Source organism: Galeopterus variegatus, unplaced genomic scaffold, assembly GCF_000696425.1.
Source record: "Galeopterus variegatus unplaced genomic scaffold, G_variegatus-3.0.2 Scaffold131, whole genome shotgun sequence".
NCBI classification, from domain to species: Eukaryota; Metazoa; Chordata; class Mammalia; order Dermoptera; family Cynocephalidae; genus Galeopterus; species Galeopterus variegatus.
In genome coordinates this window covers 910,955-928,099 of record NW_007726242.1, presented here as the reverse complement: position 1 = coordinate 928,099, position 17,145 = coordinate 910,955, and the positions used below count along the sequence as shown (strand labels likewise).

The 17,145-nt window shown below is 39.1% G+C and overlaps 1 protein-coding gene across 6 annotated transcripts in view; it reads right to left on the bottom strand.

Annotated features, from left to right (window-relative positions):
* Positions 1-17,145, bottom strand: part of LOC103604105 (zinc finger protein ZFP69-like) — a 32,345-nt gene that overhangs the window by 8,824 nt on the left and 6,376 nt on the right. For 3 of the 6 annotated variants that reach the window (XM_008588721.1, XM_008588694.1, XM_008588725.1), the window contains exons 3-5: positions 9,805-9,937; positions 9,417-9,512; positions 6,440-6,587 (exon numbers count right to left, since the gene is read on the bottom strand). In XM_008588721.1, the coding sequence (XP_008586943.1) occupies positions 6,502-6,587; positions 9,417-9,512; positions 9,805-9,937 (315 nt within the window). In that variant the 3' untranslated portion in view covers positions 6,440-6,501. The remainder of the gene's footprint in view (positions 1-6,439; positions 6,588-9,416; positions 9,513-9,804; positions 9,938-17,145) is intronic. The other 3 variants (XM_008588701.1, XM_008588709.1, XM_008588715.1) reach the window with 3 other exon arrangements.

The window sequence follows — 17,145 nt, the reverse complement described above, 5'->3', positions numbered from 1 at the left end:
CCTTTCAAAGTTTTCTCCTTGTTTTTGACTTTGAGCATTTTTACCGTGATGTGTCTATTTGTGGATCTTTTTGCGTTTATCCTACTTGGAGTTCTTTGAGCTTCCCAATTGTGTAATTTATTGTATTTTGAAAAATAAATTTGGGGGGCCAGCCCGGTGGCGCACTGCTACAGTGCGCCGCTTGGGAAGCGCGGCGGCGCTCCCACCGAGGGTTCGGATCCCACATACAGACCGGTTCCCGCTCACTGGCTCAGCGAGGCGCGGGGGCGACACTGAGGGTTGCGATCCCGTTGCCGGTCCTGGTCCGGTACGGGGGCGACACTGAGGGTTGCGATCCGTTGCCGGACATGGAAAAAGACAAAAAAAAACCAAACAAACAAAAAAAAAAACCAAAGTATAAAACCAACCCATGTGATGGGAGAAAATATTTTCAAATCATATATCTGATAAGGCATTAATATCCAGAATATATGAAGAATTCAACACAAAAAAAACAGTCTGATTAAAAAATGGGCAAGGGCCGACCCTATGGCTCACTCTGGAGAGTGAGGCGCTGGGAGCGCAGCGGTGCTGGGAGCGCAGCAGTGCTGGGAGCACCGAGGCCGCGGGTTCGAATCCTATATAGGGATGGCTGGTGCGCTCACTGGCTGAGCACGGTGCGGGCAACACCAAGCCAAGGGTTGTGATCCCCTTACCGGTCACAAAAAAAAAAAATGGGCAAAAGACTTGAACAGATATTTCTCTGCAAAAGATATACAGATGGCCAACAAGCATATGAAAAGATGCTTAACATCACTAATCATTAGGGAAATGCAAATCTAAACTGCAATGAGATTATCACCTCACACACATTAGAGTGACTGATATTAAAACAACAGAAAATAACAAGTGTTGGGGAGGATGTTGAGAAATTGGGACCCTGTGCTTTGCTGGTAGGAATGTAAAATGGCACAGCCACTGTGGAAAACAGTGTGGCAGTTCCTCAAAAAATTGAACATAGAATTACCACTTGATCCAGCAATTTCACAGAGACAGAAAGTAGAATGATAGTTGCCAGGGGCTGGGGGTGGGGTTGGGGTAAGGGGTTGTGTATGGGGTATTAGTGTTTAATGGCTACAGAGTTTAAATTTAGGAAGATGAAAAAGTTCTGGAGATGGATGGTGGTGGTGGTTGCACAACAATGTGAATGTACTTAAATGCCTCCAAATTGCACATTAAAAATGACTAAAAAAAAAAAAATGACTAAAATGGTTAATTTTATGTTATTTGTATTGTACTGCACACACACATCCACAAAAATTGTTACACTAGAGAAAAAAACACCTGAAGAATTATGTTTTGACTATTTGGGAAAACCCCAAGTGTTGAGAAATTAAGCAGTGAATTACTAAATTCCAAGGAGTCTAAGAAGAATCACAATGGAAATGAGAAAATGTTTTGTATGATGCAGCCAAAGAAGTGCTTTTTTACAGAAAATAGGATGGCCCATAATCTATGACCTAAGTTTCCACCTTAATAAGTTAGACAAAGAAGATCAACTTAAAGCCAAAGTGGAGGATCATGTTGCAGATAAGATGGGGTAATCTCATTCCACCCTGTCTCTGCCATTTGAAAACCTGAATAGAAAGCATGAAGTCATTATTTGGGGACTCTGAAAAGTAAACAGTAGCAGATGAATTGGGAAAAAAGGCCAAAATCCAAAGTACCACTGAACCAGTGATGAATTCACCTTTTTTGTTTTCCTCAGGTATCCTCTGTACTAGACTCAGACAGCAACCTGAAAATAGGCACACAGGCAGGAGAAAGCAAGAGAACTTCTCCAGGAAAAGCTCTCTAGGTCTGGCTCAAGGAGCTGAAAAAGTATTTCTAATGCTTCGACAGGGTGGGGGGAAATTGCCCAATTTTCTTTTTCTTTTCTTCATTCTATTGCATCCCAGAACTTAAAGCAATCATCTGGTGGCTAAAACAACAGTGGCAGTGGGAGCTATAGAAACCCAAAACCATGAGGGGAGGGGACTTTACTCCCAAGCAAAGAATTTGTGATCCCAAGAGGGTGATGAGAAGCCCCATCTTCTTTGCCCTCCTGCTGCTTGGCTCTGGATGTGGGCAGTCAGTGGAAGTCAAGCAGAGTGGGGCACCTATAGCCCTGCATGTGGCCGGAGGACCGAAAAGGGGAGCTGCAAGGAACCTAAAGGAACTGAGGAGATACAGAGGGAGGAACTTGGGAAAGAGACCCTGAAAGGTCAGTTGATGAACTCCTGGGCTGACTTGTGAGGTATGCATGCATGAATCTGACCTTAAGCAGCATATACAGACTTTGAGAACAGAAGGAACCACTGCCCAAATTCCACACTGACCACAGGGTGACACACATGTGAGAAAGATTTGAGTAACAAAGTAAAGTCTTTGACAACTACACAGACATTGAAACCATAACCTGCAGAAAGCTGGCTGGACTTCATAGTATGAATTCAACCAGTTTGACTGCCTGCTAAAACAAACAAAAAAACAAAATCAACATTTTCTGTAGGATTTAAAGAACAACTGGAGTCTCATAATATGGTATTCAAAATGTCCACAATACCACTCAGAATCATTGAGAATACAAAGAACCAGAAAATTCTCAACTTTGATGGGAAAAGATAACCAACCAATGCCAAGCAAGATGTGATTATACAGTGGAATTATCTGGCAAAGACTTTAAAGAAGTTACCTTACTTGCTCCAACAAACAAGGGTGAAGACACTTGAAATAAATGGAAATAAAATCTCAGCAAACAAAATGAAGACATAAAAAAATGGAAATTTTATAACTGAAAAATATACAATATTCTATACTTATATTTATATACAAGTACTTATAGACAAAATAAGAAAACTGGCTAGATATGTTCAATAGCAGAAGGGAGATAACAGAAACAGAATTAGAAAACTTGAAGATAGAGAGGAAGAAATCATCCAATCTGAACAAGAGAGAGAAAAAAGATTGAAAGAGAGGGCCGGCCTGGTGGCGCACTGGATAGTGCGCCGCTTGGGAAGCGCGGCGGTGCTCCCACCCGAGGGTTCGGATCCCACATACAGCCCGGCCGCTCACTGGCTGAGCGAGGCGCGGGAGCAACACCGAGGGTTGCGATCCCGTTGCCGGTCCCCGGTCCGGTGCGGGGGCAACACTGAGGGTTGCGATCCGTTGCCGGACACGGAAAAAGACAAAAGACAAAAGACAAAAAAAAAAAAAAAGATTGAAAGAGAAAGATGAAGAGGGCCTCAGGGATCTATGAAAAAATACCAGAAGGTCTAATATTAGTCTACCCGGATTCCCAGGAAAAGAGAAAATGCTCGGTGCTAAAAACATATTTGAAGAAATAATGGCTAAAAACTTATCATATTTGGCAAAAGACATAAACATGCAGGTTTAGGAGGATCAGCAGAACCCAAACAGGATCAACCCAAAGAAACCCATGGCCAGACACATCACAATCATATTCTGAAAACTAAAGGAAAAAAATCTTGAAAGGAGCCAGAGAAAAATGATACATTACTTGGAGGGTGGGGAGCAAGAATTTGAATAATTCTATTTCTCATCGTCAACCATAGATACCAAAAGGAAAGGGACCAATTATTTTAAAGTGCTGAAAGAAAGTAACTGTATACCCAGAGTTTTATACCAGCGAAAACATCCTTCAGGAATAAAAGATATTTCACATTCTCCTGTGAAAGAAAACTAACAGAATTTGTCACCAGCAGACCTACCCTGTAAGGCCATTGTAATATCAGAGCCAGAACTCTTAACCAAATGTTCTTTTTTTTTTTTCCTTTTTGTCTTTTTTACTGACTGGTAATGGGATCGCAACCCTCGGTGTCGCGCCTGTACCGGGGACCGGCAACGGGATCGCAACCCTTGGTGTTGCGCCCGCACCGCGCTCAGCCAGTGAGCGGGAACTGGTCTCCACATGGGATCCGAACCCTCGGTGGGAGCGCCGCTGTGCTCCCAAGCGGCGCACTCTCCAGTGCGCCACCGGGCCGGCCCCCAAATGTTCTTAAACAATGCTTTTTATTTAGATACCAAGAGTATAACCATGACCAAGAAGGACTTATCCAGGGATTCAAGAATGGTTCATTATGAGGAATCTATTAATATCATATTGATAGGTCATAGGAGAAAGAACATATGGTCAACCTGATAGATGCTTCAAAAGTATTTGATAATATCCAACATCGGTTCCTGATTCAAAAACAAAAGTATTAGCATTACATCAAGCATAAAAATAAAACCCTAGAAAATTCTAATAACAGCATCAAGTAAAGGATGTTTTCTATTGCTACTATTACTACTATTTATTAATTATTCCAAAAGTGGGTCCATTACAATTAGGCAACTGACACAGGAAGAAATTTAATTTTTCCCAAATTATATGACTGTCTACCTAGAAAATGAAAAACTGTTAGGGTGGCTTTACTCAGAATTAGTAAAGTATTGTAGGCTTGGAACTTGAACATTAAGGGTCAAAAACTAGCTCTTCCAGGACTGGACAATGTTTCACATCCTTGACATTTTGCTGTCTTACTAAATAAGGACTTTATAAAGCACATAGCATTATTTTCACACATAATAAGGGTTCAATGATCGTTAGCTGTTATCATTACCACTATTCTTATTTTATGTTAAATAATATACAGCTCTCTCTACCTTTCCTTTTTTCCTAAACAGAATTTTTGAGTAATAGCTTATACTCTCTTATTATCTTAAAATGCTTTTTCAGCCTTCCCTAGTTAACTTATAGGATTTATATAATTTGATGCTTATCAGGACATGAACAGGAGCCTCCAGGACCAAGGTGTCTGGTAAAACACAGATCCTTCAGTATTTATGGCTGGAACAGGCCATAGTGGAGGCCAAGAGGCTGCAAAGTATTGGGGTATGGAGTTGGGCAGCAGGTTCTAGTCTTCCTAGGGCAAGTTGATTTATTTCTTTTCTCCTTTTCTATTTCTTCCATCACCTGTGTGATAGTTCAGCTACTCCTGACACTCAACTGAACCACTTCAGTATCCACCTGACTGGACTTCCTACTTAAACTCTTGCTACCCTACAATGTATTTTCCATACAGCAGTCAGATTGATCTTCTGAACATGATAAATCATTCCTTCAATAAATATTTATTGAGCCAGGCACTGTTCAAGGTGCTTAGGACATAGCAATGAACAAAGTAAATTTCTGCCCTAATGAAACTTATATTTCAGTCAGAGGAAGAAGGCAATCAACATAATAAATGAGTAAAATAAATGGTACACCTTATGGAAAAATAAATAAGAGCAATAAAATGGAAATAGGGAAGGTGATGGGTGAAAGAGACAGTTTGCAATTTTAAATGGGGTCATCAGGAAAGGCCTCACTGACAAGGTGACATTTAAACCAAAACTTTAAGGGGCTAGGAGAGAGAATCATAGGAATATCTAAGGGAGAGCACCCAGACAGAGGGAGCAGCCAGTGCTAAGGCCCTGAGGCAGCAGTGGGCCAGTCCTGTTTAAGGACAAACAAACTTTTTGGATACTTCTACATTTATTAAAGCCTTTTAGATCAATCTTCCTACTAATTAAGCAAAGATATGTGTATGTATTAAACATTAGCAAGGCTCATATTAGCATGAAGGTAGACAGGAACTCTAATAGTATATAAATTCTCCTTTTCTCTTTATGTGTGTATGTTTGTGTACACATTACATACATATATATTTATGTACTCACATACAGAGAGGTAGTTAACCAGTATACCACTGAAAATGATTCAAAATCATGTATAAAATACAAACAATAGGCTTCCATGTTTAGCATAGTTAGAGTAGCTTCCTGGAGAGCTTAAAATGTTATAGAATCCCCAACTTTACTTTTAGACATAATCTTTGATAACAGATTTCTAATACTTTACACATGTTCTTACCTTTTATTTCTTTCCTTCGAAACTGAACATCATCAACTGATTTAAGTCTATTGACCACTGAGTAAAGACAAAAAATTTACTGCTCTCCACATTACTAATAATTTCCATTTTTGCTTCAAAATTGACAAGTTTATTAGCAATAATACTGGCACCAGGAAGAGCACTTCAGACTTTACATTTTCTACTCATCTTTGCTAAACCAGGAGCAAAATCTAACAAAGCATTCAACAACTGTACAAACAAAAATTTTAGTACAGAAAAGGAAGACAGTGATGCTAAAAAGAAAACTGGACCAGGACATAGAAGTTCTACTTTTACTAAATGTACTAGGAAATTAGAAGTCACTAGCAGGGAAAGGAAAGTTATGATTTTTTTAAATTAGCATTAAACACAAAGACAAAAACAAACAAAAGAAAACAAAACCACCTGTGGTCAAAGTCTGGCATGTTATTTCACCTCTCTGAGTTCATTTCTTCCACTGTAAAAGGGGCTAACAATACCTACCCTGTGGGTTTGTTATGATGAGTACATTAGATGATGACACTGGGAAGAGCCGAGCACAGGACTCAATCGATGCTTTCTCTTCTTGGTTTGGACAGGATAATAAGAGGACTAAATGGTAGATTAATCTGGCAGTAATATCCAAGAAAATCTGGAAAGAACAAGATCTGGAGTTTGCAAACCTTCATGTTCTCTGGGCTGCATTCTATTCCTCCACTTTTCTCTCTCTTCAGTGTCCCTTCTCTAATGAATACCACTCTGTTCTTGTAGATACATTCAAGTCTTTCACTTGTTAAAAAACACACTGGAGGCACTCCACCTCTGACTTCTTTCAGTCCTTGTTCTTTCTTCCTTTTCCTTCAAAGCTACCCTTGTTGAAACAACAGTTGGTACTTAAAAGTCTTTACTTGTTTGCTTCTCCTTCACTTTTCTACCCACAGCATATTTCCCTCAGCACTAAAAGGCCTCTTCCCTTGGTCACAGACCACTCCCTTATCCCTAAGTCCAATAGGCATTCTTCATTTCTTATTCTCCCTCTGCTTTTTTCTCTTCCCTTGACCCAGCCCTCCCCCAAGTCCTCTCCTCTGACCACTCCTTCTATCACCTTTTCTAGAGCATCTTTGGTCCCCAGCCAAGTGTTATTGTTCTCAGGGTTCCATCTTTGCTGCCTTGCCTTTCTCATTGACAATTATCCAATCTTCATTGATACAAATTTCACAAATATGATTACGATGCTCAAATCTATATTTTCACCTGATATCTAAAAACTCTACTTGATGTCATTCAATAAAACATATATTCACTCAAAAAACATATATTAAATACTTACTTTGGCAGGCAATGAAGTAGATGGGGGATATAAAACAAAGTATGTTCAATAATGATAATTCAGTAAGTGTACATACTAGTGGGTAGACAGATATTCAAAGTGACAAGTAAAATACAGTGTGACATGCACTCATAAATAAGTGAAGAATCTTTAGGATCCAACCCAATGGATAAGTCTGAAGAGGGGTAAAGAAGTGGAAGAGGAAAACACAATATCAAAAATATACATGTTCACCTCTGCCACCTCCAGAAAACCAACCAAAATGACAGTGGGGTGACGAAAAAGGCATAAATAAATCCACTAAAATAACCTAGGGAGCAAGGGAAAAAATGCTGCATATATATACCAAAAAACCAAAACAACCAAAAAATAATTTACATATTCCTCATACAGACAAGAAGTTAATGCATGCATAAAAATATGGCTATTGAAGAAAAAGGAACACTTAGAGAATGAGAAGGCAGCTCACAGAAATTTAAAAAAATGACAGTAGAAACAGGTTTTTTCACAGAAGTATTGAAGGACTTGAAAGTTAAAAGAAAGCTTCACACCTCCTAGCATTCTCTGTTTCAAACAATGCCATGCAATCTCCTACCTCAGGGTCTTTGCACATGTTGTTCCCTATGTCTAGAATGTTCTACCACATGGCCTATCACTTTGAGTATCTGTTCAAAAGTCTCCTTATAGGACAGGCCTTCCCTGACCATCCCTATACTACAGCACTCCTACTAACTAATCTAGTTCCCTTATGCTCTTTATTTTTCCACATAGCACCTATCACTGTATTACATTCATTCCTTTCCTTCCTCCTTCCTTTCCTTTCTCTTCTTCCTCCCACCCTCCCTTCCTTTCTTAATTAATTTATTGTCTTCTCCACTAAAATATAAGCTCCTCAAGGAAACTTTGGCTTATTACTATATTCTTGGTGCTAGAAACAGGGCTAGGACTCAATAAATATTTGTTGAATAAATAGATTATTTACATAAGAATAAATACCAATAACAATAGTAATAAAATCCACAGACATCTATGCTAAAAGCAATTAAAGCTTTTCTCTTAAGGGATCATTTTACATCAAATAAATTAGCATTAGAAAACATAAAATAGTATACAAAATTGTACAATATGTAGCAAGAGCCATAAAAAAAATCTCTCTCTCTCTCTTTCTTTTGACCCAAGATTCTGGTCTCCTAGAATCTTGTTCTTTAGAAAGCTTACTGGAAAGCAGCAGTAATGGTCATAAGGTTATTTCTTTCCTATCAATATGTTCAGTTAATGATTTCTTTTATTGCTTTATACTTTGATAGTCCTATACCTTCCAGAGATCACATAAATATTTACCTAGCTCTTTAATTTTAAAAAAATGTACAGAAAGAAGTGATGGTCAACACTTTCACACACAGAAGACAGATAAAGGTGTAAAATGCATTTCGTGCAGAGAAAAATCAGTGACAACATCTAAAAGAGAAATTTCAGCTGTAAGGGGATTAAAAACCAGGTAACAGAGATTAAGAAGTATTAACACTTTAGAGGAAAATGGGACTGAATGGGTAATAGATGCAGATTAAAATTTGGGAATGGGAAAGGAAATATATAAAATGCAAGGCTGCTTGAAATGAAAACAAGGCTAAAGTCATTTTTCACTTGTTTTTAAATGAAAACTACATAAAACACCCAAACAATGCAGAGGAAGAGGAACGCTAGTTTCCTTTAAATGAGAAAAAAGCTTGCAAATGTTTAAATGAATAGGGGAAAGGAAGCTATTTACATAGGTTATGGCTCTGAAGAAATATTCAAGAAAGTGAGTAAAGGCCCAGAGGAGACAGAAAGACGGTGATTCAATTCAAAATACAGATGAAGGCAGAAGAGGACATAGTAACTGCTAACATTTACTGAATGCTCAGTATGTTCCAGGTAATGTACAAGTGCTACAAATGCAGTAACTCACTTAATCCTTATGATGTATTACTTCCCCCCCACATAAGGACATATGTGCCACTTGTGGAGCCTAAGTCCCATCAGAGATATGGAGGTATCTGAGAGAATACACATCAAATGGTGCTAGTCTCTCCAGAGACCCAGGGATCTCTGAAGTGATTTCTCCCCAAGGAGACACACACATGTAGCAAGTCCTTGCAGCCTGACACTCACCTGGAGAGATACACCCAGGGAGTTCTTTTTCCCTCAGGCTCAGCTCTTCTTGTTCCAGCTGAGAAATCACATTTGGTTTGGAAAGCTGACGCCCTGCTTGGGAGAAAAGAAACTAAATTTGGGTTCTGAGTCCAAAAACCAACCCCAGCAGAGTTCTGATTCCCTTCATGGCTTCTGAAACAAAGGTAGGTTTGGCTGATGAAGTTTCCCATTTTCCATTCTCTACAGAAAAGACCTTTCATCTTCAAAGAGAGGACACTAAGCAAACTAAAACCATGACCTATAAGATCCAGGATTTCAAGTCCAAATCCATAATTTTCAGAGGTTATACAGGATCAAGGGGGAAAAGGTGTCAAGAGGCAGGTTTTGAGTTACAAGAAGTCCTTACCTAGTGAGACCAGGTTCCTGTAGTTCTCCAGCATCACTTTCTCATACAAGTTCCTCTGAGCAGAATCTAGTTGAATCCACTCCTCCCAGGTGAAATCCATAGACACATCCTTGAATGTCACTGACTCCTGAAACTACAAAATCTTCCTCACCAAGGGATTATGCTAACAAAACCCTCTGAAGGAAGTAAAAAAAATCAAGCAGCACTGGGGGGAGAAAACACAGGATACAGATATCTGTGTGAGAAAAACATCTTTGTTTCTTTTGTTACCCTACAAAAGAAACAAAACATCTGCTACAAAAATAAACATTATCATGAAATAATCAGAGATAAATATACTATAAAAAGTGCTTTGGGAGTCAAGGACAGAAAGAGCAGTTGTAAGAAAGTAATAGAAAAAGGTACTAAAGGCTGCTATAGATTCCCACTGGAGGAGGAGGTGGTGTTCTGATCACATTCTATTCACCCCATTGATGAAGGAGGGATTCCCTGCCCTAAATAGTACAAGGTGACCAAATACACAACACCTGACACTGGACAGATGAGATCAACAGCAATTATTAGTCACATATACTCACGGCCCAGGGGAAGAGGACACTGCCTACCAGGCAGGGTCACATGGGGGTTGCACCCAGGAACAGGGTGAACCAGCAGGCTATATAGTGACAAAAGGGTGAGGTGACCCTTGGTTACTATGGAAAGATGTGACTGGCTTGAATAATTCTGTAAGCTAGTAGGGAGGTGAAACTAGTAAGTAGTTCAAGGACTGGGCAGAGTGTATCTGGTCCACTGGGAGCTACTCGGGCAAAGAGACTTTACTGCTGGGTGGGGCCAAATCTGGCAAGACTCATGGCCACGTCTCATGCCCAACGCACCTCCTTGTGATGCTCAAAGTTGTCAGAAAAGCACAAGGCCTTACAACACAAGTGAGAATCCCAGTAAAAGAAAAGCATGTCTAAACAGGATAAATACAGCATGTGGTTGGTCTACAAGAGAATCAATAAAAAATCCAGGTTGATGTGAAAATGGCATTTTAAATTTCTAAATCCACTGAGGCCATGTTTTCTAGCCCTTAGCATAAGAACTAAAACACTGTAAGTATTTAACACCTGTTTAATGAAGGAACACATAACTGAGTGGTGGTTACCCCAGATGACAACTCACATTTTTACTGAGTTTTACTCTAATAGGAGACTCACATGCCTCACTTCATTTATCATACAACAATTTGCTAGATGGCTAGCACTTAAATCATCATTTTATACATGAGGAATCTGAGGATCAAAGAGGCTCAAATAGTTATCTGAGATCACACAGCTGGGATTTGAACCCATGGTCATCCAACTCCCCATGTTGTGAGACAAGAAGAAAGCCAAGAAAAGAACCCTAACGACCTCCAGGAAGCATGAGAGTCAAACAAAGACAGAGAGACAGAAGAGATTCAGGATTGAAGGCCAGGGCAAAGGGAGTTCCAAGAAAAAGGTCATGGTCAACAGAATCAGAAGCCAGAGTGTGTCAAACAGAGCAAAGATTGAAAAGACAGCTGCTGATTTGAAAATTTGCTAATTTCAGCTCCGCAGTGCAGGCAGACATGAGCTTATGGTGGATGGAAGAATAAACGCATGGAAAGAATCAGAAAATATTTTGTGAAAAAGATGAGAGATAAGCTTTATGGAAATAAGGAAGGAATAGGTAATAGAAATAAAGCTGCAGAAAACGCTTCCATCATTTAAGGACAGAGAGCATTTTAGTATGTAGAGGCAAAGGAGAGAAAAGTAGTGGAGAGAGAATGACTGAAGAGACGAAAGACAAAGTGAAACCAATTTCCAAGAAATCTGTGTTATTTCACATCCACGACTATGAACTCCAGAAACAGTGTCAACACTCAGGCACTGAGTTCATTATCTTTCTTTCTACCTATTATTTTCCCCTAATATTAATTTTATCAATATATCGAAGTGACAAAAAAAAGGTTACAAATCATGGACGAATATTGTCAGGAAAAATAAAGGTAGTCACAGGCAGGATATAAAATACATGGCAAAATTTCCATTTTATGAAAGAAAAAAAAGGAACCAAGAAAAGTCATCAGTTCAACAAATGTAAAGAAAGGAAACAAAAAGCATAATTATCAAAAATCTTTAAGTAACCAGAAAAAGACCTAATACGTGTATAAAAACAAACGTAAATGGGTTGCCTTTCTCTATTAAAAGAAAAAAACTCTAAAATTGGTTTTAAATCCAGCTATATGGTACCTACAAAAGATATAACTAAAACACAAACCAAAAAGTTAAAAGAAAATAGGGGGATAGAGACAAGATATGACAGGCAAATGCAAATAAAAAGAAAGCAGGGAGGATAACATATAAATATCAGATATGTCAGAACGTATGTGGAAACAAAACATAAGCCCCCTTTTGGTGAAAGAAGATATCAAATCAGAAATATGAGATTCCCTTTCTAAAGATAATCTACTTTTTTCAATAAATTGCTTTGTTAGCTGAATATATTAGGCAAAATTAAAAGTCCAAATTCAGATGGCTGTGTGCTGGTCTTCCTCACTTCCCACAGTTGACCTTAAGTTAAGACCAAGTATGCCACAGAGCTCGTCTGTTGTGAAATGGGCTGTGGATCAGTAGCAGGCTTACCAAGCACTGATGAAGGTAAACCACAGAAAGGTATTTTAAAAGGCTACAGTGAAACTTAATATCATTCATAAAATGTATTTGTTGTTACTCCCTTTAATTGTTTTTTCCCTTCCTCCCTACCACTTAGTATGGGTCTTCTTTCCTCCAGCACTATGTAAGCATAGGGTAACTCATGGTGTTTGAAATAAGCAGCCTCATGAGTTTATCTCGCTAGGCAGAAGTTTTCCTAAACCTTAGAGCACAAGCTTTTTGATATTGTTATTCTTTGAAAAGTTTATATCAAATGGAATAAATAGGGATATTTTAAGTGATGAAAGTATAATTTATAAAGAAAATATGACAGTGGTGAAGTTCTAGGCATCACAGCAGCAAAATGCCTTCAGATATAATACTTAGCAATCCAAATGTTTTTTCTTTACAAAATCACAATCATAGTGAAATCCCAGAAACACCTAAGAATACGATTAATAGAAATATGCAAGATACTCGTGACAGACTGTAAAAAGTTAACCAAGGCCATAATGAAATATCTGAAAAGTGAAGGATAATTTTTTTACTTAATAGGAAGAAGAAACATTGTAAAGATGGTAGTATTCCTCAAATTGCGATATAGATTTAATAAAATTCAAGTCAGAACTTAATATTTTTACTTTTTTACTGTTACTGTTGGAACTTAATAACGATAATAAAATTCAACTAGAAGAATAAACGTATAAGAATAGTAAGTAACCAAACTTATGAAAAGAAAAATGAGGGGGGATTTGCCTTATGAAATAACAAAATAAATCCTAAAAGAACAAATAAAATAGTGTGGTGCTACAACAGAAATAGAATAGAATCCAGAAAAATAAACTCATAAACTCTCATACTCTCATATCGCTTGCACGTGCGCGCGCACTCTCTCTCTTTCTGTGTTTCTGTCTCGTGTGTGTGTGTGCTATGTTTGGTATATTTTCAAGGTCACATTTCAAATATATGTAAAATAAGCAGATTATTCAGTAGATGACATCAGCTGGGATGCAATCTCCTCGGAGGTGCCAATCCTCAAGGTAAAATAGACCCCCTGAGCACACTCTACCACATAGCCCTGCCTGGTCATCACAGCACTTAATGCTACACTCAACAATATTTCCTCTTTATTGCCTGCCTTCCCTTTCTAAAACATAAGATCTAAGAGAAAAGGCCCTTGCCTGTCTTATTTGCTGCTACATTCTCAGTGTCCAGAACACTGCTTAGCACAAGGCAAGAAGATCTAAATATTTGTTTAATGGACAGATGAATGGATAAAATGCCTCATCCCATCATGTTAAGTGAAGTTAGACTCCTACCTCACATCATTTACAATAAATTCCAGACAACTCAAGGATGTAAATTTAAAATTATAAAATAGAAAACACAGAAAAACATCTATATAATCTTGGGGTACAGAAAGCCTTTCATAGCATGACTCCAAAGCCAAACAAAGGAAAAGGAAATTTAGCTGCATAAGACTTCAGTATTTATTTGCAGCAGAATATATTATAAACAATTTTTTAAAAAATGGCAGAGAACAATATTGGCAACTTATGGCAAAGAATTACTATTCATATATAAGGCCTCTTTTATATTTAAACCACACAGTATAAAAATGGGCAAAAGATATAGATAGGTATTTTAAAAGGCTAGAAGAATGCACATCATAGTTGTTTCTCAGAATTGGAAACTGAAATTGCATCTTATAGTCTTAGCATTTTTTAAAAAGGCTATAAGATGTAATTAGGCTATATGCCTAATACTTATACTCAGAAAAAGTGACAAAACTTAAGGGCAAACAAAAGTCATACTCGGGCAATTCACAGTCACATCACTGGCCAATGTAGGAAAGATGAAATTAGGAAGAAAGATGCAAAAAGAAAAACAACTCTAACGTTGCATGGATATGTCCCAAATCCATTACTATACTTCATAATTTCATTCCATTTATAGTTAATAATCACTAGTTGACAATTATGTTTTATTTCTTGACATTTTAGTTACTCATTTCCAATTATCTGCTGTTCAGCTCCAAGTGATCAGTAATTCTGAGAAGCAGCAGCAAAAGTGAAGAAACATCTAAAACCAGCTGATATGAAGAGTCTAGGCTAACATCCATTAATAGGGACTGGTTAAATAAACTATGGTACACCCCTACAACGGAAGAAAGAAGCCCTCTATGTACTGATACGGATTCTCTAAGATATATTGTGAAATGCAAAAAATAAAAATAAATAAAACACAAGGTGCAGAATCCTGAGTAAATATTACCTGTTACCAATTGGTAACAAACATCAAACGAACCGTGTATTAGTCTGTTTTTGTTGCTTATAACAAAATACCTGCAACTGGGTGTTTAAAAAGAAAAACAAAATTTATTGCTTACAGTTTCTGAGGCCGGGAAGTCCAAAGTCCATCTGGTGGTGGAGACAGTGACCCAGGAGTCTCATACTGCAAGATGGTGGAAGCAGAGAGCAAGACAGACTCTCCTCTTCTTTTAAAGCCCTCAGAACCATGCCCCTGACCACCATTTTTAATCTATTCACTACTGAATGGTCCTACAATCCAATCACCTCTTCAAGGCTCCACCTTTCAATTACCATAACAGGGCTTCCCACCCTCTTAACAATCACAGTGGGGGCTAAGTTTCTAAAACATAAAACTTAGGGGTCACAATTCAAGCTTCAGTGAGTTTGGGGGGGACATGATTCAATCCACTACATTCTGCCCCTGGCCCCCCAAAACTCGTGTCCTTTTCACATGCAAATATATTCATTTCATCCCCTGAAGTCTTAACTTGTTTCAACTCAAGAGTCCTAAGTTCAAAGTCCCATCTATGAAATCAGGACAAGCTATCTATTTCCAAGATACAATGGTGCGACAAACATAGGCTACATATTCCCATTCCAAAGGGAGAAATAGGCCAAAAGAAAGGGGTAACAGGTCCCAAACAAGTCCAAAACCCAGCAGTGCAGAAATTAAATCTCAAAGCTGGAAAATCATGTACCTTGACTCCGTGTTCGACATCCTTGCATGCTGGTGTGGGGGTTGGGTCCCCGAGTCCTGGCAGCTCCACTCCTATGGCTTTCCTGGTCTCAGGCCACACTTCACCTCTCCCAGGCTTGTGTTCCACTCTGGTAACTCCACAGGTCTAGGGTCTCCATGGTGGTTCCGCTCTGACAGCTCCACTAGACATGGTGCTGATAGGGTTTCTCTGCTGTAACTCTGACCCCATGTTTCTGCCTGGCATTGATCTACCGAAGGCTCTATAAGGTGACTTTGCCCCTGATACAGATCTCTTCTTTGGCCCCCAGGATTTTCTGTACATCCTTTGAAATCTAGGTAGAGGCTCCCAAGCCTCCACAGCTCTGGCATTCTGCGAGCCTTCAGACCTAACACCACGTGGACACCGCCAAGGCTTCTGGCTTGTATTTTCCAAAGCTGCGGGTCCAGCCATACCTGGGATCAATTTACCCACAGCCTGAGTAGCCAAAGCATCCAGGGTGCTGGAGCTGGACGCAGCTTCTGGAGGTGGCCCTGGGCAGTGAGCCTGTGGAGGGCTCCTCAAGCCTGTTCCCCAAGACAATTCTGTCTCCCTAGGTCTTTGGGCCTGTAATGGAAGGGTTGTTCCCAGAGGATTCTCCAGTACCTTCAGGGCCTTTTTCCTTCTCTCGATAATCCCGTTCCTTTTGTGTAAATCTTCTTAGCTGGGCTGCACCACTGCATGCTCTCTGCTTCTTTACCACATGGCCAGGCTGCAAATTTTCTAAATCTTTACACTCTGCTTCCCTTTTAAATTCTGGCTTCACATCAAACCTTTGCTGTCATAACTCAGTGTAGGCTTTTGCAAGTAACCATGCAGCTTCGTTAATGTTCTGCTGCTTGGAAATTTCTTCTGCCAAATATTTTGGTTCACAACTCTTTTTTTGTTTGTTTGTTTTTTGTTTTGTTTTGTTTTGTTTTTTTTTATCTTTGTTTTTGGTTCATAACTCTCAAGTTCCAATTTCCACAAAGTCCTAGGGTATGGACACAATGCAGCCAAGTTCTTTGCCAGTTCATAGCAAGGGTGATCTTTTTCCCAGTTTCTGAAAAACTCCTTCTTATTTCTATCTGAGACCTCCTTAGAATGGTCTTTACAGTCTGTATTTCTATCAGCATTCTGCTTGCCACCACATAACCAGTCTCTAAGACATTCCAAACTCTCCCTCATTTTCTGGTCTTCTAAACTTTCCCAGCATCTAGACTTTTTCTAGCTTCTTCCTCCAAATTCCTCCAGCTTCTCCTCAACACCCAGTTCCAAAGCTGCTTCCACATTTTCAAATATTTGTTATAAGCAACACCCCACTCTTGGTACCAATATTCTGTATTAGTCCATTTTTGTTGCTTACAACAAAATACCTGCAACTAGGTGATTTATAAAGAAAAATGAAATTGATTGCTTACAGTTTCTGAGGCTGGGAAGTCCAAAGTCCATCCGGTGATGGCTACAGTGACCCGGGGTCTCACACTGCAAGATGGTGGAAGCAGAGGGAGAGCAGAGAGAGAGAAAGACAGACTCTCCTCTTCTTTTAAAGCTCTTAGAACCATGCCCCTGACCACCATTTTTTTTTCCTTTTTTGTCTTTTTTCGTGTCCGGCAACGGATCGCAACCCTCAGTGTCGCGCCCGTACCGGACCGGGAC